The sequence below is a fragment of the Anomalospiza imberbis genome, chromosome 3 (genome assembly GCF_031753505.1).
Source record: "Anomalospiza imberbis isolate Cuckoo-Finch-1a 21T00152 chromosome 3, ASM3175350v1, whole genome shotgun sequence".
NCBI lineage: Eukaryota > Metazoa > Chordata > Aves > Passeriformes > Viduidae > Anomalospiza > Anomalospiza imberbis.
Window position 1 is genome coordinate 70,676,192 of NC_089683.1, and position 26,243 is coordinate 70,702,434.

Consider the following 26,243-nt stretch of genomic DNA (forward strand, 5'->3'; position numbering starts at 1 on the left):
CTAACACATATATCTGTATTTGGCAGTGTAATATGAATGTATAATATTTGTAGCTAAGATTTTTAGAACTTTGGTTTTTTATATTGTATTATTTAGAAGTCTGTATAGCTAAAGTAAAATTCTTACCGTAATCACAAACTGTGTACTCAAAGACTTTTTTCGCAAATATGAACTAATCTTTCTGATCAAGTAACTATTGAATGAAAATATCTTTTGTGTTTATTGACTTCAAACCTGGAACATACAGAGAAAAAGAAGCTCCAGAACCTAGCATTGCTTTGCCATTTTCATTTAGTTATGTTGATTGTCCCATAGTTCTATGGGTTATGCTACTATATGTTAAAAAGATACATTTTCAAAAGGTAAAGAAGCATTTATAACTTCCATGAAAATGGAGATTTCAGTTAAGATTTGTCGGGCAATATAAACTTGGGTCTTATTATTTGGTATTACTATTTTGTTCAAGAACAGGTAATAGTTTCAGCCGTTGTGTTGGGTTTCTGATTAACTGGGCCCACAACTTTTTTCTAATTGCTCTCTAGCAACGTGTGTGAACTGTTACCTGGCAAGATAGGAGTGTTCCATCACAGCCACGCTGCCTGCACTTAATGCCTAAGTGACTGTAACTTGGAAGATCTATGCTTCTGTCAGTGCTTGTAACTTGTGTTTGTGCTTACCCAGCCCAAGCCAAGCTGTGTTAGGCTCAGGGGGAGAAAATACAGAAGTAGAAGGATGCAAAATTGCTACCTTATGATGTCTGTGGTTATGCAAAGAGGAGGATTATTAAAAGTATGTTATTAGTATGTTATTTGTATTGTATGAGAAATTGGTGTGTGTTTGTTCATGTATGATTTGGTTTTACTTAGGAGCCAAAGGTTAAGGAACAGCTTAGAAAAGTAGCTAGCATGGCTTCACTTGCAGCTGTATGTGAGATAATGGATGGAGAGCTGGAAGCACACCTGGAACCTCTGCCTTCTGTGGATGCTCTGAAGAAATTCATTTCCTTTCCTAAATTGAATGAAGTATTAAAGAAGCCATCTTATACTGAAGAAAAAAATAGGTACGGCTGCTAAATCTTCAGTAATTCTCTAGAATAAACTTGATTAATGTGAAGCAGCGGTTAAGATGTTGGCTTTTCCTGTTTTTTGACAACTTCTTGCCAAGATAAAAAGGAAGAATTCTGTACACAAACTGTTTTCTCAGTTGCTCTTTTGTCTTAGCATCCAGGTTTTGGAACATTAAAGCAACCATAATTGATCAGACCAAAGGTTTTTTTGTTAAGTCCTCTAGTTCTCTGAAGCCAGAGCTAGCTATGAACACTGCTTACCCGTAGGCCAGATTAAATATATGTATACTGCAGAAAGCATGTACACAAGCAAGTTTAAATGTAAATTATTTACTGTTGGGAAGGGAAACCCAGAGGAAGCCAGAGAGCCAAAACTCAGATACTTGTGTAAAAAAAAAAAAAACCAGCCAGCACATAGTGATGTTTCCACTGAATGCTCTCGCAGGAGTTTGACTAATGAGACTGACTAAGCCCATAACTGATTTTTCTCTGTTAAAAACCACTTTATTTTTAGGTTTCTTTTCCATTTGCTTGTCCACCCTTGCCTTGAACTATATGAATCTTAGCACCTTGAAATACTGCAGTGAGTTTGTACAGTTAAGCACTTCCTGGTGGAGTAGGAATGTGCAGGATAAACTTAGCACAATATTTATTTAGGAAAAGTATTTTTTTCACAGCTTACGTGAAGAAACATCATCTCAAGGATGGGGGAAAATTGTTGCACGCTATGTTCGTGACCAGTGGATTTGTCTCAGTTTTGTTTTAAATTCATTTGCAACACTGGCTCAGGGCTATGAAGAAACGTCAGTATTGTCACTGTCTACAGCTGAAAGGTCAAAAGAAATTCTACAGTCTGCATTAGAAGCCCTATCTATTCTTCCTTCAGACCAAGTTTCACCTGTGTTTGACTGCATGAAAGTCCTTGTTCCCAAGGTAAATGATTAACCTGCACAGTATTAATAGTATTTTGGGTGGGTTTTTTTTGTTAAATGTAACACTTTCTTATCTCTTTATTTACAGCTTCTGGACTCATCAGAGGCTCTCTGCATAGAAGCATTTGATTTGGCTTGGAAAATTATATCTTCTTTGAGCAACACACAGCTAATATTTTGGGCCAATCTAAAAGCTTTTGTTCGGTTCATCTTTGATACTGAGGTTCTAGCTGTTGCTGCAAGTGCAAAAGGTCAAGCATATACCAAAATAAAAGAGGTCAGTTTCAAGAATTCTTCTTTTTTTTTTGAGAAGGGAACATAAATTTTGTGTGGATGTAAAAATGTATTTTATGCTTTATTTTCCCTTCAGTTTTTGTTGTGAATTTTTCATTTCTGAAGAAGCCCAGGTTTGAGAGTGTTAAGATAAAAGACCTGAGAATATGATTGAAGTTACAGAAAATGAAAAGTACTGTGTCTTTGATTTTTAGACTGTTCAGTACCTTCTGAATGCAGTAAAATTAGTTTTTTTCATTTATTTCACTTTTACATAAAAAAACAAACTCCTCTTCCTCTTGACTATTTTGTTTAGGATTTGACACCTGAACTGTTATAAATTATTAATATTCTGGGAAAGTTGTGCCTTTTTCTAATAGTTTACTCTTTATGAAAATGCTGTCTTAGATGAAAAGTTAGAACAGTTCAAAATTTTGTAGATGCTATTGAATAAAGCATTTTTACTGCTTCTTTAAAGGCTTCTTTCCCTCTGATGGTCCAGGTGTGAAAAAACAAAAAACACACAGTCACCTTAGAGTTCAGTTTAATACTGCATGGCAGACCTGCTTCCAGAGTTAAAAAGAAGAAAAATGCAGTTGTTCTTCTTCTTTTGTAAGATTTATGCAGCTGCCAGAACTCCAAGAGTTCTTGCATGTGTTGTGGTGTTCTTTTCTTGATTAAGTACAGAAAACCATATTCAGTACTGGGATGTTGATTCCTATTGGCTTTATACACTGCAAAGCTGTTAGCTTGCTTTCTACATAATCTTTCTTGTGGATTTTTTCTTTTTTTTCCCCTCTAAGCATTAATTAAATATTTATGCAGAACAGTCCACAGTGAGTGCAAGACTGTAACTAGGGCAGTAATACATTGTGAATTATCTACCAGTATATTTCTCTGCTTAGATTTACTACCACATGTGCTGCTTTGCACAAAAAAATAACACTAGGAGGGGGTTGCACTTTTCCTTTGAAGTCACCATAAGTAGCCCTGTCTTGGTGTCACACTCACAACTGTAAGTAATAGCAAATGTCTCCAATTTATTTTCAGCCCAGACACACCAAAATTATTTTTAATATAATACAAAAAAATGGACACTTCCTAGCTATTTAAAACTGCTGTGGTATATCTGTATTAGCATTAATTACCTTGAAATGTAGTCCCATTTATTTTCTCTTTGTTTTTTTTTTAAAGTTGCTTCAAATGAATGTTACCATTCTCTATTTTAAACACTTTGCATTTGTAGTCTCCCTGTGGACCCAAGCCAAATAAGATGTATGTAAAGATGGTAAATTATCTCTTCTGTTGTAGAAGTTGGTTGGCTTTTACTTTTAATGAATATCTGTAACAGCTAATTGTATGCTCAGTGTTGTAGTAACTTATGAGCTATATTTAGTATTTTATTTTTCTTGATCTTAAAACTTGTTTAAATTCTTACTGCCTTAACTTCAACATTAGTATTTCAAGCACTATGTAAGGTGTATTTTGCCAGTGTTGAGTCTGTGTGACAGCTATCCCATTGTCTGCAGTGGGACATACCATGACAGCAGGCATCAAGGAGCTAATGAAGGTCTCCTATACTCAACAAAGGGCATCTGGTCGAGCCACCTTCTGCCCCTTCATAAGAAAATGAAGATAAAGTTCCCAAGCAAGTGCCTACTTATGTATATTCTTATTCCAGTCCTCAGCAGTCCCTGTTGCCATTGACCCGCTGTGCAATGGCTGTGTAGTTGTAGCTAAAGAGAAGAAAATATGGACCTGCCTGATGTTGATTTGTCACAGAAGCACAATTTTAATTTTGTCTACCACAGTGCACACTCTGTCTTTTTAATAGTTGGAAGGGGTGGAACAAAGAGGTATTTTTGAGTCAAAAAAGGGAATATTGCTTTGGTAATATTGAGAAGTGCTTCCACAGAAGGTACCCCAGAGCACTGTGTTCTTTAGCTGAATTTCTTCTGCTGCACTCTTCTTTTTTCTTTGTGATTATTCTTATGTTAATTATGCTAGAACTAAAATATCTTGTTTCTTTTGTGTGTGCTGAACTTTTACTATATTAGCAATGCAGTTGAAAAAAATTTCAAGATTGAGAAATGCATAGTAAATGCCATGCTGCTTCCCTACAGGTGAAATAATAACTTAATTTTGGAATTACTAGGAAAGTTCCAATGCTTGTTTTTGCACTGGAAAATAGGTTTGAAGTCTTGGTAAAAACCCCACATGCTTCTAGTGTAGAGCTTTCTTTCCAGCAAGTGTTTCTTCAGACTGCATTGCAGTATTTCAGCTTTTAGTTCTTCATGAGCTTCATGGTGCTTTAATGCTTAGCAATTCAAAACAACTTTCTCTATAAAACCAGCATTACTGTCAAAGAATTGTCACATTATCAAAACTATGATTTCAATGCAGGGAAGTGAAGCAGCTTTGTCTATTAGGAGCTGTTACAACTTTTGAAAAAAACATTTTCATGGACAGCTCTAACTGATGTCTGAAAATGAATTCTTAGAAAGCCTTACCTGTTCGTTCTGCATCTCCCTACCCTCTCCCAGATGCTTGCAATTTCTTAGAAAAAGCATTTACTTTGTAAGTGAAATTTACTCTTGCACTTAACCTAAGGAAGGGAAAGAAATACTTTGGGGGCATTTTTCTTGATTTATTTTTCTTTTTGGAGAAGCTTTAGACAGCAGTTTCAAATACTAGTAAATAGGCACTCCTTAAAAAATAAATGGTACAAAGACGCTTTTGCACTTTAATTTAAATATGAGCTTTGACATTAATGTAATCTTCCTTAAAGAATAAAACTAGTGATATGGCAACTTATGTAAGAAATTTTGCTTAATGTTTAATTTTTTTTTCTAAATTGGTAAGGATTGATTGAAACACTAGGTTTGTGCTCATGAAGTATGCCCTGGCTCATTTGTTCCACTTACCAGGAGATTTGTTTAAAGCATCTGGTGTTGTATCTGCTTAAGCAAAGATCAGTTCTGGTTTACAAGCATATACTGGGCCAGTTGTTGCCCATTCACCTGCTCTTATATCAGATATAAATATACTGAAGACAGCATTAACCTGAGCAGAGATAGGATGCAAAATACCATGAGACCTATTAAAATAGATATTGCTGCAATTTTATTCTAATAGATCTGGCACTTCTGAAAACTAGATTTTGAATCTTTTATTTCTTATTTTCAGATAATTTTCAACCTCATAGATCTGTCCACTACAAAGACTGGAGTCTTCAATGTAGTCCTTAGTCATTGTTGTCAGTCTTGGATATTTCCCACTGTTGAGGAGAGAAGTGCCTTGAAAAATGCTTTCTTAAATGCTGGAAATTATAGTGAACTCATCACTGAGGCTTGTGTCTTTGGAACTGTATTTAGGAAAGATCAAAGGTATATAAAAAAAAAATTTGTGATTTCTATTTTAAAATTTTGTGGGATGTTTTTTTTCCTCTTTTAAACTTTGAGATGACTATTGAAAAACTGAAAACAGGTTTTTGTATGTAATTCTGCTAATTTTGTTGCTTTGTCTTCTTTCCTCTCTGAAGACACATTCAGGATGTGCATGCCTTCATAGAAAATCTTGGCGAAAAATGTGCGGCAAATGTTGTTACAGAAAGGTAATGCTTTTGAGGATACATCTTACAGTATTTGGTGTGAATTGTGTCTTTGTCCTGGTTGATGCACTGATAGGAAAGATGCTGATTTTGAAGTCAGCTGCTTATCATACAGTCATAGAATATCATGAGTTGGAAGGGACCCACAATGAATATATTCATAGCCTTTTAAAATACTGGTAAAAGGGTTGTACATCACAGTATATTCATAATTCAAATACAAAGCGTAGAAAAATGGATTTTCAGGAAAATACTTCTCACTTGTTAATCTGCCTATGGCTGAAACAACTAGTTCCTCATTGTCTCACCTCAATAAAGTAATACTTTTTAGGATGCTGAGCTAATATATACCTTGTCATTGTAAGAAAGACAGTTAAGAAACTCAGGTTTTAATGCAGCCAGATTATGGGCTTGGCTTGTTAACACTGGTTGCAAGCCCATTCCAAGTGTGTACTGCCCAAAGGCTCTGCCTCCAGCCTTTGAAATGGGGATGTTTGCTACTGGACTGTTGAATTTTTTATAGTTTCACTCCCATTTTTACTCAGTGGAAGAAAGTCAGAGAAAAAGTTCTGTCACCTTGTTTTCAGAAATGTTAGTAGTTTATAAAACTGAACTTTTAAAGAAATACTACTGCAAAAGTTCACTACTCCTGTATTTTCTCCAAGAGCTTTTTGGTAATCATATATTTTCTTGCAATGCTCTGCAGCTGTCACAACCTATAATGTCATTAATTTTATTCTTGCCATTAATTATTCTGGATGTCTGTACTTGACTAATAGGAATGAAGTGTTGTTTGGGACTAGATATTTGACCAAACTGTAAGCATACATTAGTTGTTAAAAGATTACAGTTTACAGGCACAAAATTTCAAAACCTTTCTGGTACAGCTTTTTCTATAGAAAAGTTTTTTAAACACCTAGATGTTACTAAAGAACTCTTAATAGACTCAGGGTCAGGTTGTGAACTCACTAATTTTTTTCATCACCAATGGCAGATTTTAAAATTCCAGTTCTGGGTATTTGCATGTTGTCTCACTGTAGACAGTTTGCTGGTTGTATGTTCAAGATGATGTCTGGTACTTTTTTATAATTTAGGAATTCTCTTTATGTCTAAACAAGTAGAGTTTGATTTTCATTTTTATTAATATTTTACAGTACAAATCGAGATGATCACTACGTTCGCATTTGTGCTGTTAAATTTCTGTGCATGTTGGATGGATCAAATATCTTGCATAAGACATTTATGGAAGACATTTTCATCAAACTACTCGATAAGGTAAAATTAATTTCCCTTGGTATATAAATGTAGTGTTAGTACAATTAGTAAAATGCAAAATATTTACAGTTGACAGGATGCATTAATGTTTCTGTAGCCTCTCTATATTTGCTGAGTATTACGCTTTTCTTCATCATGAGACAGAATTAATTCAACCAGAATAATAAAAATTGCCTTTTGGGCTTATTTCTCTCTTTTTAGTGGATATTTTGTCTTCCTGGAACATTATCCAAATTGTAACCATTTTTCCATTAACAATCTTCCTTTAGGCTGCATTCTGAAGCACTGCATTTCATTTCAACAATTGCAGGCTACCTCTTAGATTGAGAAAGCTACTGCCTCCTTAGAATACCTTTGTAGATAGAAGTAATGGAGAAGGTTGGGGTCCAACTTTCATTTATATCATAGCTGCTTATGCATTGGCAGGAGTCTAAAGTCAGTGGTAAATTACTGCAGCTGCTACATTCTGGTGCTGTTGAATCCTGCTTTTGTCTGAAGAACTGGGAATGGGTGGGTCCCTCATTCCTCTCAATTAAGTACTGCAGAGAAATGTTTAATATTTGTGTTGTGAGATCGACCAGGTGGGGAAAAGGGAGCTTTAGTAGATACTTGCTTACATTATTATTTAATTATAAGCTTCAGAATTTAATTCTTAATAAATTGAGTAAATATATTTTCCTAAGCTTATGTTCAATACTGACCCTAGCTGCATAGTAGATGCTGCTTTCTTAGTACAGAAAAGTGTATTTACATGTATTCAAATTCAAAGGAAGAATAGGCAATAAACCTTTTAATTTTCTTTTAGGATGAACTGGTATCAAGATCTAGAACACGCTATTATGCAAACTCTTTGCAGCATAGAATTAAAAACAGGGTATGGCAGACACTTCTAGTTCTTCTCCCAAAGCTTAACCAGGTATTGCTCTTTATTAATTTTTAAATAAATAAATAAGTACGTACTTTCAGGCCCTAACTTTGTGTCATGCAAGCTGCGTATGTTAAATTACAGCAGGGTATAAAAGGCATGTAACCTGTAGCTGATGTGGAAGTTCTGTGTTGTAGAAGTTTTGTGTAGTTTAATTCTTCCAGTCTGAAGTTACATGTTTATCATGCATTTCTAGAGGACACTGCAAACTGATTCTTAGATTTGTGAATTTTAGGAGGCCAGATTGATCCTTTTAAAGCTAACTAAAAGTTTGTGCTGATTATCTGATTGAAAGATTTTCATTTAGTAAAAACATTGCTACTTTATGAACAGTCAAGAAATTGACAAGTGTTACTTTCATCAAATGCTACTTCTAAGAAATTAGATGGTTTTAAACTGTTTTAATTTGCATATTGAAAAATATATCTAATATTATTATAAAGGTGAGAATGTTCTTTTGTTTAATTTTTTTTTCTTCGTGGAAATAACTGACAATATACTAAAGGATTGCATGATTTTGTTTTCTCAGAATTTTTTGTGTGGAACTCTTGACAGAGTGTTTCAGGCTGGATTCAGTAATAATCAGGCATCTGTGAAATACTTAATAGAATGGATTGTTATCTTGAGTCTACATAAATATCCCCAATTCCTTGATAAATTCTGGGATTGCTTTTGCTATGTAAGTAACACCTTTGGCACTCACTTGAAGAGTAATTTGAACAAAGAGGGTACAGTTTGTTGCTCCATACCTTATTTTTTGTGTGTTCCAATCTTCCTTTAAAAGCAGTGGGCTGTTGAGTAGTTCAGCTTGGAAGTGAGTCTGAGCAATAATCTGAGACGTTTAGAAATTTGCAACCTAAAAATGGCCAAAGAAAAGTCAATTCCTCCTGTTGAGCGATTTCCTTTTATGACGTTTTATTCTGGGCAGAGTGGAGCTGGCACAGTGAGTCAGAGCACTCCAATATAAGAACCATCAGGACCACATGGATGCCCTAGATCCTGAGTCTGAAGGTCTAAGTTACTTGTAGTTTCCACAGCCCACCTTTGTCTTTTTTGTCACATCCTCTTTGTCAGTGAGAACTTGACTTGTATAATACATATTCAATTGGCAGCTTTTAATATGGACTTCTCTCACGGTGGAGTTCTGTAATGAGATTTTAGAACTGAAGCAGGGTTTGAATTAAGATACCCGAAAGTTGTGAAACGGTTGACTGAGGAGAGCTGACTGTTTCAGAGTTCCTTCCAAAAGCTCGGGCTGTTGGAATTGCTGTCCTTTTTGCAGATGATAATCTGTTGGATCAAAGTGATTTCATGCTGATAACAAATGTACTAAATCACAGTGGGCCCATTCAAACCATCAGAGCAAGCAGAAAACACGTAGATTTATGAGAAAGGAATACAAATTGCATTTTCAGAGACTCTCCTGGTGTTGAGGAATACATTTAGTGCAGGTGGCTCAGTGTGCAACTGCAGTGTGAGCTGCAGATTGAGCTCTGGGTAGTAGGAGCCCCAGGCAAGAGGTTGTGGAATGGTGCTGACCTTTTGCATTCCTGGGGGAGTACAGTGAACTTGGGCTGAATTTTAGCTCACTTACACCACAATATACTTCATTCTGATTGATGTGTCAGTTATAAGCAAATAACATGTTAGGGAGAACGAAATCCTAATAATATTGACCTTGTTTTTTCAGAAATTTGGCTGTGGAAACATGTAGATTTTTAATAGTGTTATTATTATTGCATGTGCAGAACATGGCATGAAAATGCATAAAGTATAAAAACATTTTATATATGCATATCTCTTGTTACATTCTTTTTTACTTAATACATACTTTTGCTACTACTTTTTTACTTTAGGATGAAGAAAAGCTTAAAAAAAGCATCTGCACATTTTTATCAGTGTTGGCCCACTTTGACATCATTCTTCAAAATACCTCAGAGAAGGTACATTTCTCTAAAAGTGTTCCTTCTTTATTCACTTCCAGTTCTTATATAGAGTTCTGAATTGAAAATAGACTGCCAAAATGGTTTAAATATCTCTTTAATACCTACTTCCTTCTAAGGAACCCTTTGTTATGCAAAACACTTAACTCTTCTTGTCACCTCTGTAAAATACTGGACTTAAGAAAATGAGCTAACTTAGCAGGTGTTCTGGATACATAGAGCCTGATTACCTGTGAAATTTTCCAGAATAGCTACTCCAGTTTTAAGTAAACACGTGGATGCACCTGGGTTTGTTTTTCTTTTTGCTCTTTCAATCAGAAGTAGAGGTTTCCTTGTGGGCAGAATAATGATTTTTAAAGCAAATAAATACATTTTCAAAGAACAAGTGAGGCTGTAGGTTTTGTCCTGATGAGATGGAAAGAAGGAAGTTAATATAATTTTAAAGCTCTGTGATTTCCAAAAGGGTGTCTTTTGAGGAGCTTTTTCTTGGCCCACTCATAACTTCTGAAGTGTACATTAAAACTTAACATGAAAGAAGCTTCTTTGTTTCTTTAGAAGCCAGCTTTGAAGAAAGCTCTCATCGTTGTTCTGCAGTGGTGTTTCAGCCATAATTTCAGCGTTAGACTTTATGCATTAATCGCCCTTAAGAAAATCTGGGATATGTGCAGAATGCTGCATGTGGAAGAATTTCAAGCTCTGACACCAGTTATTGAATCTAGCCTTCAACAAGTGGAAAACATGCACGGCACAGGGTTAGTAACATTCTTTACAGCTTAACATTGTTCTTCTGAGCCATTTGCAGCAAGTTACATTTTCTAAGATGGCACTTGACAATTTTTATGGGGTTTTTTATCTCTATTTAAAAAGAAGCTGGTATGGGGAGACACAGTACAGAAAAAAGCAGCAAAGGGAAGAGTCTTGACTTCTTTTTTTTTTTAACAGCTAGAAGCTGACACTGAACCATAGGCTAGTGTCCAGTTTGCATGAAATACTTCTTGTCCAACTCAGTCCTTTTGATAATAGAATTTGGAGATGTGTTATGGACTTTTCTTGAAACATAAATAAAGCTTATTTTATGAATGCTGTTCGTCTTTTAAAAATGGGCCCTTACTTAATTGTTGAAGCATTTTCTTTCCTATACAAAATATATTAATAAATTAGGTTGCCTTATGCCAATCTGACGATTGAATTTTTAAAAATATCCAGCATGTTGCTTTTTTAATGTATCTTACATTACTTTCTTGCAGGAATGCCAGAAGGAACTGGCAGCGAATCCAAGATCACTTCTTCTTTGCAACATTTCATCCAGTTGAAGATTATAGTCTAGAGGCAAGACTACACTATTTGTCTAGTTCTACAACTGTGTTTTTATCTTTTTTGGTATCTTCTAATGTGGGATGGAATTATTAACTATTACTCATTTAAACACCCAAAAACTTATTTCACCTGGATTGTGATGGATTTTGGACTAAGATTGTATCTTAGTTTTTTGACTTGATACTATGTTAAAAACCCAGGTCAGTTAGGAAGAGGTATGTGTGATGAATGTGCCTATCTGTGGGAATTAATCAGGTTTTATATTTGTGACTGGAAAGATTCGTTCTAGTAACTGAAGAGCATCTACTTAGTTGAGGTAGTTTATTAGGATTTTTAAGGCATTTGTTCCCAGAAGTAACTTGAGGTTGCTTAACTGGATTGTTTGACGTGAATGGGATAGCGGTGCATCACTTCCAGAGCACCTTTTTTGATGTAGCTCAAATAACTGACAGCTGAATAAACATTTTCATCATTGAGAATGGAAGGAAGGCAAAAGTAAGGGTGCAGATAAATAGAAGAGACAGAAGAACTAAGGTCAAAATACAAGATATTCATGGATATGAATGGGGTATATGTTTTTGCAGAAACAGTGCCATCTTTGACAGAAGAAATTTTTTCTTCTTTTAACTGAAGAAATATTCAATTCTGTGAAATATATTTTGTGAATATGCTAAATAGTGCAAAATAAAAGTCCTGAATAGGAGGAAAAAACCCAACAAAGCAAGACTAATATCTGTGAAGCATTTAAATGTATTCAGGGTTCATCTTCACCTTTGTCTTGAAGGGTGCATTGGGAGAAACAAAAAGTCTGGGTTTTAAACCCTTTGACTTAACTCGTCTTTCCCTTGGGATGTGTATTTTTTCCTCCTTGATAAATCATGGTTAGCTAGATGTATTAGTTGTGCTGAGCTGGATTTTACCGCTAGATCTTAAAGCTGTAAACTGTTTTTCTTTTGATATTAAATCAATCCGCATCCTTTAGTAGAAAGTTGTAAAGAGTATTTGACAGCTCTTCAGTGTTACACATACAAGAATTCCTCTAAAACCTTGAGCTGAGAAGCATAGTGTTAATTCTTTGGTATTCTAGAATTTCAGTACAGTAACCAGTGCAGATCCTCAGGAAAAGTTTAATTAGAGATTAAGTCTAGATTTATGGAAGTTTTTGGATAGCACTATAAGTAAAGTTAAGAATACTGAGAGACAATATTGGTAAGCTGTATTAAGTACCAAGAAAAAAACAAGTATTAAAATCATAGGAGGCTAGATAGTAGACATGTTCCATTAAACTACCAGGGATTGATTATCTAGTTTTGCTTGCTTTAGTGACTCTCTGCTGATGACACTGTGTTCCATTGCAGACAATATTTTACATTCTTCCCCGCCTTGCGGAACTGGCTGAGGATGAATGGATCTCCCTCGCTAAATTTGACAGATTCACTGACATTCCTTTGCCAGCAGCATTTCAGTGGTGCCATTCCCGAAGAGAACTTCATGATCTGAAACCAAGTGACTGGTCTCAGCAAGACATGGGTAAAATATAGCCAGTCTATATTAATTTTAGTTACTTGTATGGAGTAGCTGTGTACATCTGTATTCAGTCTGACCTCTGGTTTTCAGCTGAAGTAAACTTCCATCTATGTGAGCAGAACATGTCCCATAAAATAATAGATGATGATGAATGGTATCTCCAGTATTACCATGTGGATTGTCTTCTTTATTGAAGCACTAGTTTCACTCCCACTTGCATATCCATATGAACATACAGTTTGTTGGTATAGGTTCAGATTTGGCTGAAGCAGACAGCCAGACAGAGTGGACTGATGTTCAGAAGAAGATTATACCCTGGAAGAACAGTACTCCTAGTTTAGACTTGGAAACAGCATTTCAGGATCGTGCTGCTAAACTTGGCAAATCAAACAGCAGATTGATTGTGGTGGCTTCACTTATTGATAAACCTACCAATTTAGGAGGTAAGGTTGATTGCACATTGTTTCAAACTTTTATTTTAGACCTTGGAGCACACTTAGAGAACAGAAGTTAATTTCATTTATGTTGATAATTAGAAAATTACTGAAGAACTGCTCAGAAGAATAGATCATTATCCTGAAAGAAACTGGTAGCCTAAGAAAATCCAACCCACTTCAGAGAAAGGGGACTTATACAGTTATATTTTAAGGAAAAAAAAAAAGTACTTACACATAGCATGCATTAATTAAGTAGAATTTTGCTGTAAATCATGCCCAGTTTCTTGCTAATTCTGTATTTGCTACAGTTGGGTTTTTAACTGCGTATGCAATTAAAGGAAATTATTTATTTTTCTTTCTTTTTCTGTAACAATTAAACCAAATCTTGTAAACCTACAAGATTCACATGTCTGTTGGACAGCAGGGTCCCATTTCCCAATTAAGACTGCCTTCTTGATGCACTAGCTGTGACATAATAAATCCTGCAAATGCTTCACTGCCATTTGTGTTTGATGTCAGCAGTTTCAGTAATTGCAGTGAGTAATGAAAAGCCCACAAGCTAGTGCTGTCTGCATTGTAATGCTGCTATGTGTCATCCTCTTTCATTGAACAGGTACTGGGTTTAAAGCTTAAGCTTGTGTGTGGATGTGTCAAACTATCCCTCCTTGATAAGGCTTGGACACGTAACCCCTTACTTTGTATAATTAGTATTGTAAAAGTTTGTTGTCAGACACAGTGCTTATCTAATTTTTATATTTCTGCTAAATTACATAACACTTTTTCCTGTAATTTGTTTGGAACAAGGTGAAACTAATTAAAATAGATAACTAAAGTAGCCATTTCTCCTGTGCATTCTTTGTCATTTTCACTTGATGTTCTGGCTTGGTGTTTATTTTCTACACAAAAATCACTTTATTTCTTGTTTTTGTAGGTTTATGTCGTACAAGTGAAATATTTGGGGCATCTGCACTAGTTATTGGCAGCCTTCATTATATACAGGATAAGCAGTTTCAGCATCTGAGTGTTTCTGCAGAGCAGTGGCTCCCCCTTGTCGAGGTAAATGGAAAGATTTTAATAGCTAAAAATGTTCTCAGAATCTTGAGTTTGTCAGATGCATAGTTTAGAGCCTTACATTTTTTTATCTTGAAAAAATATCTTTTTGTATAATGGAAGCTCCTGCTGTTATCTCTGACACAACCTTATAAAAAAGAATTTAGAAAATACTTGCAATTTCTTATTGCTATGATAAACTGATTATGTGAGCTGTCATTATTACATCTTTCTTCATGGTACTGGTGGGGGCATTTTGTGCCATTAACTTTTTGTGCTACTGCTGAAGAGCTTTTAAAATGTTAAGCTATATATATGGACAGAGTCCATATATATCCAGAGTCCTGGAGATATATATATATATATATCCAGGAGATGAAAGTCATTAATCTTAAAAAGTGTCCAAAGTTTTTTTTTTTTTTACAATAATTTCAGAAGTTTACAAAAGGTGGTATTTATGTATTTTTATATTTCTCTCTACTTTTAATGCACAGGTAAAACCATCTCAGCTTGTTGATTATTTACAGCAGAAAAAAACAGAAGGCTACACTATTATTGGTGTGGAGCAAACAGCAAAAAGTTTTGATCTTACAGAATATTGCTTCCCAGAGAAATCACTATTATTGCTGGGGTAAGAGCACACACAGTTTTGTAAACCTACCTCTTGCAGTCCATCCCTTTCTCTAATCAGAGTTTGGTCACATGAAAACCAAGTGACACTGGTAAAGGTGATTCTGGAATAGGAAATGATCATGGAAAGAGCAGTCCTTGGCTTTGTGTGCTAAAGATCACTAAGTATTGCTATCTACTGAATGACCCTTCTGATATTTAATAACCCATCACCTTAATAAACACATTTTAATAATGGGTGAAGGTAGCGACAGCATGGGTTGTATTGTTGTGGGAGTGCTAAAGACACCATCTGTTCAGTTTAGTTGTTTGGGGCCCTGTCTGTGTGGGCTGTGGTGAGCTCAGCGAGGAGGAGGCTGCGTTTGCCCTGCTGAGCTTGGTGAGGAGGGCTGGAGCAGACTGAGTGTGCATGGCTGGGAGGTGATTTAAAAGTTCAGGATGAGGCACAAGATGAAGTAGCAAGTTTTTGCAGTACAGGCAGAGCATGGGACAACTTCAGAGAAAAGCAATTATCAGTTTCTATAAGCAGACAAGCCTGAGATGTGATACAAAGCGGGGAAGGCTAAAGAAATCTGCAGTAAAGCACATACAAGTGAGAAAGCTCCTGGCATTGCAGGGCTACTGAGTGAGACCAGGAAAAAGGGCCTGGCTATCCTCTTAGGGCAAAATTTTTTTCCAACTTTTTTATGTGCAGCTTGTCTTCAGAATGGAGTGCTCATAATCACTTTGTTCTCTTTTAATTAAACACAATAGTTTTAATTACCAGTAAACTTCAGTATCCTCTGGTATGCTCAGTTTTGACATTCCTTTGTGCCAAGAGCTGAATGTAAAAGTGGGCAGTTGAGCTTTCCTGCTGTGCCAGCAGCTTCGTACCATGGTGATTTGACTATATATGGAGTTTAAAAACAAAAGCAGAGAGTCTTTATGCTGGGTGCTCAGCTATTGCAAGACCAGTGAACTGAAAACTGAGTCTTCCAGCAGGCTTTCTATATAAAAACTTAAGTCAGCTCTCTCCATGTTTTCTTCATCATGTATTACTGTTTTAAAAAAATTTGTTTCTTGTCATCAGTTACCCCATAGGCAGATGTGCCATTTGTCAAGAGGTGTTTGGATGCTGTTTTGACATGTGTATTTTTTGCTTTCTGGAACACACATGCCCTCTCTCAGATGCAAGTCACTGTTTCTTCTTTACTAGAAATGAACATGAAGGAATCCCAGCCAACCTGATTCACCATCTGGATGTCTGTGTGGAAATTCCTCAGCAGGGCATTATCCGGTCACTCAATGTTCATGTGAGCGGAGCTCTGCTGATCTGGGAGTACACAAGACAACAAGTGATCAAGCAAAAACAACAAAAATAACTGCCCAGAGTCTCGTGCCTTATTGTACAGCTGGATGGCTTCCTACGGTGCTACGACATGGAATTCTGAATAGATGAGATACAAACTCAGGGTGAATGAGGATTCTTAACTTTGCATGTTGTGTTCTCTGTAGTGTTCAGAGTGACTTTTAAATGCCTTAACACTTTACCTCCTTGAATTGTTGCATTGGAAATAAATACTATTTATATTGCATGTGGCGTGTTTTTTCTGCTGAACGTCAGCACAGTACTGTGAACAATCTCAAATTCAAAACACAGGATTTTTACTGCAGTTGTGGTGACTGTGCTTGAAATTGAAGTCGTGCCTTTAACCATAGTATTGAATGATTTCAGCACCTAGATATACTAGGTTGGACTTGGAAAGTAACTCCACTTCCATAATTGCATTCAATGCTGCTCCTTGTTTAAATGCCTTCTACAGTCACATTTATTAATCCTGCTGTAAACAGTCTATACCTTTAAATAAAACTGCATCACTAAGGTAATCTAACTCTACAAAAGGCCATAATGTCAGAATTGTGATAAATAACTGGACATACTTCTAGTAGAGATATTGACTGAAAACCTATCACCAGTGTAAAAATTCCTATTGCTTATAAAAAAATGAACGTACTCCAAACAGACAATTACGTATCATATGCGCAGGATGCTTTAGGTCTTCTAATGACCACTGTTGTATAAATTAATATCTGACTTAAACTGTATTTTAAAATACTTTGAAATACTTAGTAAATGACAAATACAAATTTTATTATACAACCCACTGCTTTCAACAAGAAAGGCAAGTTGGAATGGACTTTTTTAATTTAGGAAAAAGGTGGTTCACTTACTGAAAAACAATTTCATTTTCTCTTTAGAATATGTACATAGAAATATTAAATAATAATTTATTTCTGTGAAACAATTTTACTAATTATACATTCAAACCCTTAAATTTGTGAACAGCCCTGCACCGTATTTCTTTGACTTAAATTCATCAAAAAGTTGTCTATGACCCCTTTTTTTAGCAGACATGTGAGACCTGGCAACAAGAAGAGCAGTCTGCATTTCAGGGAGACTGCTACATTACCAGTTCTTGCACTCAAGCAGCTTCTGTTGCTTTCTCTGGCTTCTTCCTTCTATAGTTATTCTCACTTGATTTGAGAGCAGGGTTCCTAAGACTTCCCAGCAGCTTCTAGAGGATGATACCCTTCTGTTTCAAGCTTCTTTTTGTATTTTAAAAAGTCTCTTCTTTTGTCAAAGTGTTTAACCTGTTTAAAAAGAGAAACTATGTTCATTATAAGAAACTAGCAAGAGGAAGGGGCTTTGTGTAAACAGTCTTTGACCACTGAACTTAAGGAGGATTTAATGCACTAGTTAGGAGTTTCTTCTGTTGAAGACTAGAGAGTGGTGTGTTTAGTTTTTGGGGGGTTCTTTACCATTTTGAAAGTGAACTTTAGTTTTTTTAAGTTCACCACCCTGCTACTTCATTAAGATCTTACATGCTTTTCTCTTTTCACTGCTCTGAACAAAAATTCCTTGTGATGCAAAGGTAAGTCCAGCATGCACAGTGCAAAGCCCTGCAGGTGAGACCGTGGTACCTAGACATAACAAACAGCAGAACTGCACTGCTCAAAGTGTCAGTGCAGCAGCTGTGAAGGTACTCAGGCTTTTTAAATGACTTCAGTCTGCTACCAGCAACGGGAACTGTTCAGACCCTCAACCACCACTGTTACCAAAGGGCAGTGCCTATTAAAAAAGAATTACAGTTTGAGCTCAGGAAACTAAAAAATATAACATGAATGGCTTACATTGCAGGCAGGTGCCTTACTGTGAAATAACACTGCAGGAAAAAAAAGATATTTTTATGCAGAAGGTCTTAAAATGCCAAGCAATGCATGGCTTGTGTGGCAGTTCCCTTCTGTACTGGCCTTTAAACAGGAATTTCTGGGTACTTCTACAAGCTTCTAAACTTTTTTTTTTTTTTTAATTACAACAATAACCCCGTGTGTTTATCTGGAAATTTGAGGCAGTATTTTCCTTTCTCTTTGTACTATACCCTTAACACAGCTTTTCTTAACTCCCGGGCTAGTCAGGGGTGCGCTCAGGAGCCGTCCTTTCCCAGCCAGCCAGAAGTGTGCAAACCAAGCTCCGCCTGACAGCACGGCAAGCTCCAGGCTGTGCACTGCAGGAGGCCGGAGCTGCCATCCCCAAGCAGCAGCTGCCATCCCCAAGCAGCAGCTGCCATCCCCAAGCAGCAGCTGCCATCCCCAAGCAGCAGCTGCCATCCCGCCGCCGCTGCCGGGGATGCGCGCACGGTGCTCACCCACTGCTGCGGGCAGCGCGACTCGAAGGCCCGGCGCAGCTTCTCGCACTTGGTGGCGTCGTCCCCGTGGCTGTCCAGGCACTGCCAGAACTCGTCCCGGGCCCCCCAGCACGCCTTCCTCTCCTCCATCGTCGGCGCCGCCATCCCGGCTGCCGCCCTGAACACAACAAGGCCGCTGTCCGAGCGCTCCCGGCCCTGGCCGCCGCCCTGCCCGCGGTGCCGCGGCTGCGGGGGAAGGCGGTGCCGCCGCCGCCGCCGCAGGGAGAGCCCCGCACGGCCCCGCACTCGCTCACTCGCCCGCCCGCCCGCCAAGGTCGCGCTCCGGAAGCGATCCCGGCCCTTTCCCGGGGCGGGCCGGACAGGACGCGGCGTGTCCCGCCCCGCCGCTTGTCCCGCCCCGCGGTGCCGGCACAAACCTGCCGGGGCTGTCGCCTTCGCGTGGCCGCAGCGTTCTCCCGATCCTGTCCCCGTCAGGGCTGCTGTAGCCTCTCGCTGGCAGAAGATATTGGAAGTATCAGTTGCCTGATGTGCTTTTCTGTACTCAGTTCCTTTCCGGAATTGTCCTCTGTTGTCTAGCTCACGGTAAACAGCTGTTCTTCTCGTGAGTTCCGTGCAGTGCCTTAGTGGATCGTCTGTTCAGAGAAACGAAGTGTCTCTGCTTTCCTTTTTGACTCATAGGAAACACAGCTGGATAAAATCACGGGGTTAAATGTTTGGGGCCGTGTTATAAACGCCAATCACTTGGTTTTTAAAATTTTAAAAGTTTAATAATAATAAAATGGTTATAAAAATAGTAATACAATTAGAGTAATGAAAATTTAGAGTTAGGACAATTACAAGACAATAAAAAGCAAAGAATTACGGACGTCCGGATGCTCTCGGGCACTTAAGCCCAATAAGCATGCCTTGTGAACAAAGGAATAATCTTTAAAAGCAGTAGCCTGTTGCATATTCATACATCTCATACATGATGCATAAATTCCTTGCAAATTAAGAACTTTTCTGGTTTTTGTCAACTTCTTCCCCTTAATCCTAGTGGTTCCATAAAGACGGAGAGAAGGTGGAAGAATGTTTGTCTTTTCCGATAAGGAGGCAGTAATTCTTTATGGGCCCCCATCATTGTCATCTCTGTGTGAAGAGTTTCTTCATTATTTCATCTCTTGCTTGAGTTAGTAAAAAAACCCCCACATACATAGGTTCTATTTTAACTACAAAACTACATATACCATACTATTAAAATGTTAATACAGCACTTCTAATCAATATAACATAATACATATAGTATTCAATTTAATATTTGCGAAAAGCTAATCATAAAATATGCATTTTTCACAGGCCGGGACCAGTTTCCATGTGGTATTCGTAAAGCCCTAGGAGTTGGAACGCAAGTCCCAGTAATGCTGAGCAATGGCACGTGGCGTGAGCTACCTCAGGCTTTGTTAATTTAATGAATTAGGGAAAAAAGTATCTGAGAGCACTTACAGCACTGTAAATTTGCCGCACTTTAAATAGCATGACAGTAAGGTAGTGACTGGGTGGAAGGCTGATAAAGATAGCATACACATATAATGCATTTTTGACAGTTTTCCTTGCAGCAGGATTCCTCCTGAGAGCTGGTCCATTGATTTCATTCAGTATGCACAAACCACTCTAGAAAGGTTTCTTGGAACGGACTCTGTCACGGAGTCAAGCTGAAAGTGAAAGAAAAATGTACCCGTAGCCATGGTTGTATAAGAGCAAGAGAAGCCTGGGGCAGCTAATCCGGCCTGGGGCTCGGGGGTCCGTCCGACCCAGCTGCCGCTGCCGTGGGTGTCCCGGATAGCGCTGTGCTGAATAGGCTCAGCCTGTCTGGCTCCCTCGGCTCAGCTCCCAGCCGCAGGCAACTTGGCGGGCAGCTCTGGAGTGATTTCAGCTCTGTGAGTTCAGCTCTTAGGGATTTCGCTCTGTTCTCGCAAATGCCTCGGCAGACGCAGGGATAGAGAGAGGAGAAGGCTGTATGTGGTTCCACAGCGGTGTCCTTTAATTTCAGCTCCTGTGAAGGGATGCAGGGACAGCTCTTCTGCCGAACTGGGCAGAAATGGGGGTTGATATAAGGTACTGGGGTGTTGGAAATTGTCCAGTGGCCATGGTTGAGGAGAATACAACCTATAGCCTATAGCCTTACAGAGCGATAACAAGGGTCCGAGGGTGGAAGAGGGGCTGCTTTGGTCCCGTCGTCGTGACTGGGCATTTCCTATTGTAGGCGAGTGACCGCCAGGGAGGCCTTGCAGGGCCTCTGCCTGCTACGGGCAACCAGGTGGCGACTGCAGTCTGCAGCACTGGTAGAGGGCATCCAGAGGCACACTCATTTTCATCATTTCATTTGGGACTTGGTGGCATTTCCTGCATGCCAGAGAATTGGCAGTCTCCTTTCGTGCATCAATTCCACCTGGAAATGTGGACCAGTTTTGCAGTTTTGAAAGCTGTGGCACATGTTCCCATAGTAACATTGCCATAGCACTGCAGTTTTGGGAAAGGTGACATTTTGGCAGCTGGAAAGAGCCTAACTCTGCCAGCTGCTGAGCCCTTGGCAGCTCTCAGATGGCTGGACGGCTTTATAGGCTGGTTTTCCTGGCAATTCCCAGAATGTCCGGCAGCTTTCCTGGGAGTTTGCTGTAGCCGATGCTCTGTCTGGTGTGTGAGGCCGCTCAGCAGCTGGTTTGGGTGTAGCTGTCACCTACCTTGAGCCGCCTTTTTTCCTCAGCACGTGGTAATGATTGTGGCTGGCGGTGGTGGGCATCCTTTCCTGGTTCTCCTTGCAGGTTGCTCACTCATCGTGGTACATGAAAGCTATTTTAGGAGAGGGCCAAAGATTTGCACTTCTTCAGCAGAGTCCCCTCGTAAACCTGACAGATCTGGAGGGGATTTTGTTTGTTGAAATGCTCGTCCATTCCTTTGGAAGGGACACTTTTGGAGCAACGTGAATGTGACTGCTGCTGTACACTGTGTGGTGTATAACACTTGTCCGTGCTCTCTGCCCTGCTCATTTGTTTGTCTTCTGTTTGCTACACTGTGATAGGTAAGAGGTGGAAATGCAGTCATATGGTTTTAATAATAGAACAAGGGGTTTAAGTGAGTTAAAGTTTCTGCAAAAATAGAATTTCAGTTGGTTTTATGTTGCAAAGAACTAATGTAGAAGTAAGTTTGTATTGTAGCTTACTTGGGACCCTTTTGCACTCAGGCTTTTGCGAAGCAAGGTTTTACAAGCCTGAATATTGAAAAGAAAATTAATGTTAAGTCTCAAGACCAGAACATGTGATAATGGAATGTAATAATAGGAAATGCCAGTTGTATTTTAGATTTCATAATTTATGATGTGTGTAAAGTTGTTTAGTTACTGCATTTATGAAACAGAGGGGATAATATGATTATATATTATTAATCACAAAGCCCAGATAGCACATCTGGGATATTGGTTATAAATAGTTTATTATTTAATGACCCGTAACCCAAAAAGTACTCACTGGAGACAATTGTAAATAACTCTGTGTAATGGATATTAAGGAAATTTAGTGATATGGTTTTACAAAGTGCATGAAAAAAAATACACAGATTGAGATAATAATTTTTTAATGGCAATATTTCCATTTGGTATAACTGTTGTCTATAAGAGGGTGGAGGTTTTTTTTTTTAGTTGGCCAATTCTAAGTATTTATCTTTAGTCTTTTATTTTGGGAAATGTGCCCAGGGAATAATAAATGGGATATTTATGGTATTAAGCAGAGGCTAATGTTCCAGAAAGATGAGAGAAAAAATTTCAGATTTGTTAGGTGTGCTGGTTGCCACATTTGAAGCCTTTGAATTACATTTCCATTTAGCAGTTAGTGAGATAGATGTTAAAGAAATAGATGCCAGTTTCCCACTGAAACTCTTGCCAGCAATGTGTTAAAGTGAATCATGTGGTGTTTATACAGTGGTTCAGCTCTCAAGCTTTTTTATGCCTGTTCTTGCTAACTGGGACGTGGCATTGTGTGTTCTTTGCCTTCCAGTTAACGCCTAACAGCTCACTCCTCACCTACAGCCTTACTAACCCCGTATTTAATTGAAATTTGCCCAGCAGATTCTTCATTTGTAACTATAATGATTTGTCCTTTTACTTTGGAAGCAATTAGCATGTTATAGGTATCCCCACAACCAATAATAGAAGCAATCCTTGATGTACTGTAGCTGTGTGCTTATACCAGGAGTTCAGTTAATTTGTTTTTTCTTTCACTGAAATATTCTGATGTATGATCCTTATCCATGACAGATTTTCAGGGAACTGAATTTAAAAATGAGTTCTTTAAGCAATATAGCTCTTTGTCTAACTATTTATTTTGCTGGAAATAATAAAGAAATCTTACCTGAGGTGGCCTGGGGTATTTTCTTCTGTTATGGAATAGCAAGAATTTTTTTATAAAATATAAAATTTAATAATATAAATTTATATATATATATAATATAAAATTTAAAAATTTAAAAAATACATAGTTCAAGAGAACCATATATTAAGATTATTTTCCTCCTTCCCTACCTTCCTTCTTAAATGTCCATTAAGGATGCAACTCTGACTCCTTTGGCCATACAGTGTTCCTTGCTATGCTTGGTGAACTAAAATAATTATAAAGAACCAAAATCATTACAATGATTAATTGTACCAGGTTTTATTATTAAAAAAGAGTAAATTAAGCAAAGCAGCCTCATGAACTGCATACAGTAATCTTAGATTGGAAACATTTAAGAAGTGTATGTACTTTCTATGGCCTGATGCAAAGCACTCCTCTTCATTATTTCATGAAGACTTCACTCTGTGTTTTACTTTTGTGAATTTCTTTTTAACAATAGCATGCCTAAAATTCAAATGAGTTAGCAAAAATTGAGGTTTATGTATGAATAAAGAAGGAGGAGTGTATGAGGAGAAAGAAAACTGTAGCTTTTGTTGGGTGATCTTAGCAGATCAGTTCTCCAGATCCCTAAGAATATGTCAAGAATTAGCATGTAGGTTTGATTTTCAGCTGTGTGTTGGGATTCTTAACTCCATTTCTTCAGAAGACTCTCTTAGCTGCTGGGTGTTGTGATGAGTATCCCTGCACTAGGGAGTGCCAGTGTGATGTGAATATAGAGGATGCAGCACACCGGGGCTTGGGACACTGGGGTAGGGACAGAGGTCAAGGCACTGCCCCGTCTTTCTGTGCAGCTCCGTGTGTACCTGCGTGCATTCATCAGGTAGCACTGGAGGGGATTTGGCTGGGAAAGATGAGCCATCTGTGCAGGCTGCTATGGAGACAGAGGGGAAGGAACAGAATGGTTGTTCTTCACCTTCTCCAGGGCTGTGTTTGGTGGTTTGAAGCCTGCTGAGCGAAGGCTTGTCTTATCTTTGTGGCCTCTCATGGGCTTCAGTGGAGTACTCTGTGGAGTGTGATGTGAAAATCCCTAGGTACCTTGAGGAGTGGTGATTACAGTGAAGAAAAAGCCCAAAAACTGGAGGTTTTGGATTCTTTTAGGGTGAAAATCCCTAGGTACCTTGAGGAGTGGTGATTACAGTGAAGAAAAAGCCCAAAAACTGGAGGTTTTGGATTCTTTTAGGGTGATGAAGTAGTTTACATTATTTGTAGGCGCTTGTTTTTAATGCCAGAATTCAATTTTTGTTCAATTGTTAGAAAGGAAGAAAACAGAAAAAGGAGTATTTTGGGAAAAGCAGGCGATGGTGGGAAGACTGACTAATTCTCACTCTTCTATTGGCTCCTGCTTAGCAATTCCCCAAGCTGACCAAGGATGAGTCAAGTTTGCTTTGCAGCCATGCTGATGCTCAGCTTTTTCCAAGAAAGCTAGATGGGAAACTGGAAATCTGCCTGTTCTACAAGCAGACTTCTGTTTTCAAAGCTATGTAGCTAGAAGAGGAAAACCCATCTTTTGAGTTTAACTGGATGTCTTCAAATTTCTGTGACATGTTATGTACTAAAGAAAGGAGGTGGTTCCTAGTTCTCTCTAAGACTGAAGCATATCCTAAAATTTTTTTATAAAATACCCATTTACATTCTTGAATTCAGGTGTTGTATTTATTAACTCATCAGCTGCACCAATTACCTTATGTGCACTATAACCATTGTCTGCAATGTAGGTGTACTGGGCCAGATGGGATTGCTTACACATGCACAAAGGCAGCATTGTTCTCAAACATGGTATTTGTTGCCAAGATCAATATCAATTTTATTAGTAGCCAAGTTAGCAAGTGGCACGCCTTTGGCCAAATGCAAAATCACACAATGAAAGAGTGATGCTTTGTTGTACAAGTCAGGAAGGCATTTAAAATGTAAAACTGGCCAAAAATCACCAGGAGACCATTGTGCAGCTTACTCTGCTTTCTAGGCTGCAGTCATTAAACTCTTGGCAGCTTCAGAAGCCAAAGGGGCAGTAAGACCTATTGCTGGGAGACTGGAAAGCTACATTCACTGGCCCATAATATATGCTTGTAGCCAGGAAAGACAAGTTCACAGTTTTGAAGTATTTACAAATCCTTGGAATTCACAGGAATCTAGGTCTTAATTCAAGAATCTTCTAAGTGTCTGGGTCAGTCGTGGGTATGTGTAAAAACTCCAGCAAGAAGCTGGAGTGTAAATATTCTGTGGAAGGTAGGCAAGAATGCCCTCCCTTAAAGAAAAGCAAAATGTTGCTGAAGTCTCAGTCTCTCAGTTGTCTTGTCCTTTTTATGTTAAAAAGAGTCTGATGAATGAATGACTTTCTGCAGACTTTTCTCTTTTTTTTGAGATAATCCGAAACACTACACTTAGATTTTTGAAGTGTTTTTAATGATGCTTCTTACCAAAGAAAGGAAGCTACTGTGGAAAAAAGGACATTTTCTTGTGGCTTAATAACTGAGAAGTGAGGCAGGAAATAGCAGGGAAAAATTATTGCTGTTCAAAATGAGAGAGATTTCCAAAGGAGCTGTCCTGAGGCCAGTCTTCTTGGTCACTGATTGGTCAAATTATTGGTAAAAAAAAAAACCCTTTACTGATAATACTTTTTTACTGATTCAAGAGACTAACACTGAGAGGGGATCTGTCACTGTCATGTAGCCAAACAGCAAAATAGCTCCTAGATTGCTGTTGTTCCCAATCAATGCACTGATGGCTATCTTGAGGTGTTAGGGGGACTGAATCTAGAAGAGGGGGGAAACCTGTCGATAAAGAGCTGGAAAATTCTCTTCCAAAGGGATTGTCTGCTTCAGCAGCAGGATTAAAGAACTGTCTCTAGGTCATTGTAGAAAAATTGCATATAACAGGTTCCTAAGTACATTGCTAGTGTGAGCTTCACAACCTCCCTTGTTTAAGCCTTTTCCAGAATTGTAACTCTGCTTAGAAGTTCCACTCTTCACTTCTGAGAGGCTGTTTGAATCCTAGTATGTCTGTAAAGTACAGATAAATACTAATTGCCACCTTCTTTAAAATGATCTTGTGCATATATGAAGACCCCCCCTAACAGAGTTTCAAGTGGAAAAGTGTAAGGTTTATTATTTTCAGAAACATTCATTTGAGCTACTGGTCCTGTCCTTAA

The 26,243-nt window shown here is 38.2% G+C and overlaps 2 protein-coding genes and 1 long non-coding RNA gene across 3 annotated transcripts in view; 1 reads left to right on the forward strand and 2 right to left on the reverse strand.

The window, feature by feature from the left end:
• The window catches only part of TARBP1 (TAR (HIV-1) RNA binding protein 1), a 31,567-nt gene extending 15,008 nt beyond the window's left edge, over positions 1-16,559 (forward strand). The window contains exons 15-30 of the mRNA XM_068185033.1: positions 867-1,060; positions 1,744-1,999; positions 2,087-2,275; positions 5,458-5,657; positions 5,813-5,884; positions 7,036-7,156; positions 7,962-8,072; positions 8,611-8,760; positions 9,938-10,024; positions 10,580-10,776; positions 11,272-11,353; positions 12,700-12,871; positions 13,120-13,311; positions 14,237-14,361; positions 14,850-14,986; positions 16,181-16,559. Coding sequence (XP_068041134.1) covers positions 867-1,060; positions 1,744-1,999; positions 2,087-2,275; positions 5,458-5,657; positions 5,813-5,884; positions 7,036-7,156; positions 7,962-8,072; positions 8,611-8,760; positions 9,938-10,024; positions 10,580-10,776; positions 11,272-11,353; positions 12,700-12,871; positions 13,120-13,311; positions 14,237-14,361; positions 14,850-14,986; positions 16,181-16,346 — 2,451 coding nt within the window. The 3' untranslated portion in view covers positions 16,347-16,559. The remainder of the gene's footprint in view (positions 1-866; positions 1,061-1,743; positions 2,000-2,086; positions 2,276-5,457; positions 5,658-5,812; positions 5,885-7,035; positions 7,157-7,961; positions 8,073-8,610; positions 8,761-9,937; positions 10,025-10,579; positions 10,777-11,271; positions 11,354-12,699; positions 12,872-13,119; positions 13,312-14,236; positions 14,362-14,849; positions 14,987-16,180) is intronic.
• On the reverse strand, positions 10,037-10,654 carry LOC137471050 (uncharacterized). Its single transcript, XR_010997375.1, has 2 exons — positions 10,548-10,654; positions 10,037-10,128 (listed from the first exon to the last, which is right to left on the reverse strand). It is a non-coding gene; the product is annotated as an uncharacterized lncRNA (long non-coding RNA).
• Positions 16,560-17,095: 536 nt separating the features above from the next.
• COA6 (cytochrome c oxidase assembly factor 6) lies at positions 17,096-18,914 on the reverse strand. The gene is made up of 2 exons (XM_068185053.1): positions 18,672-18,914; positions 17,096-17,616 (listed from the first exon to the last, which is right to left on the reverse strand). Exons 1-2 carry the CDS (start codon positions 18,813-18,815, stop codon positions 17,521-17,523), a joined length of 240 nt encoding a protein of 79 aa, XP_068041154.1. The 5' UTR covers positions 18,816-18,914; the 3' UTR covers positions 17,096-17,520.
• Between the last annotated feature and the right edge of the window lie 7,329 nt (positions 18,915-26,243).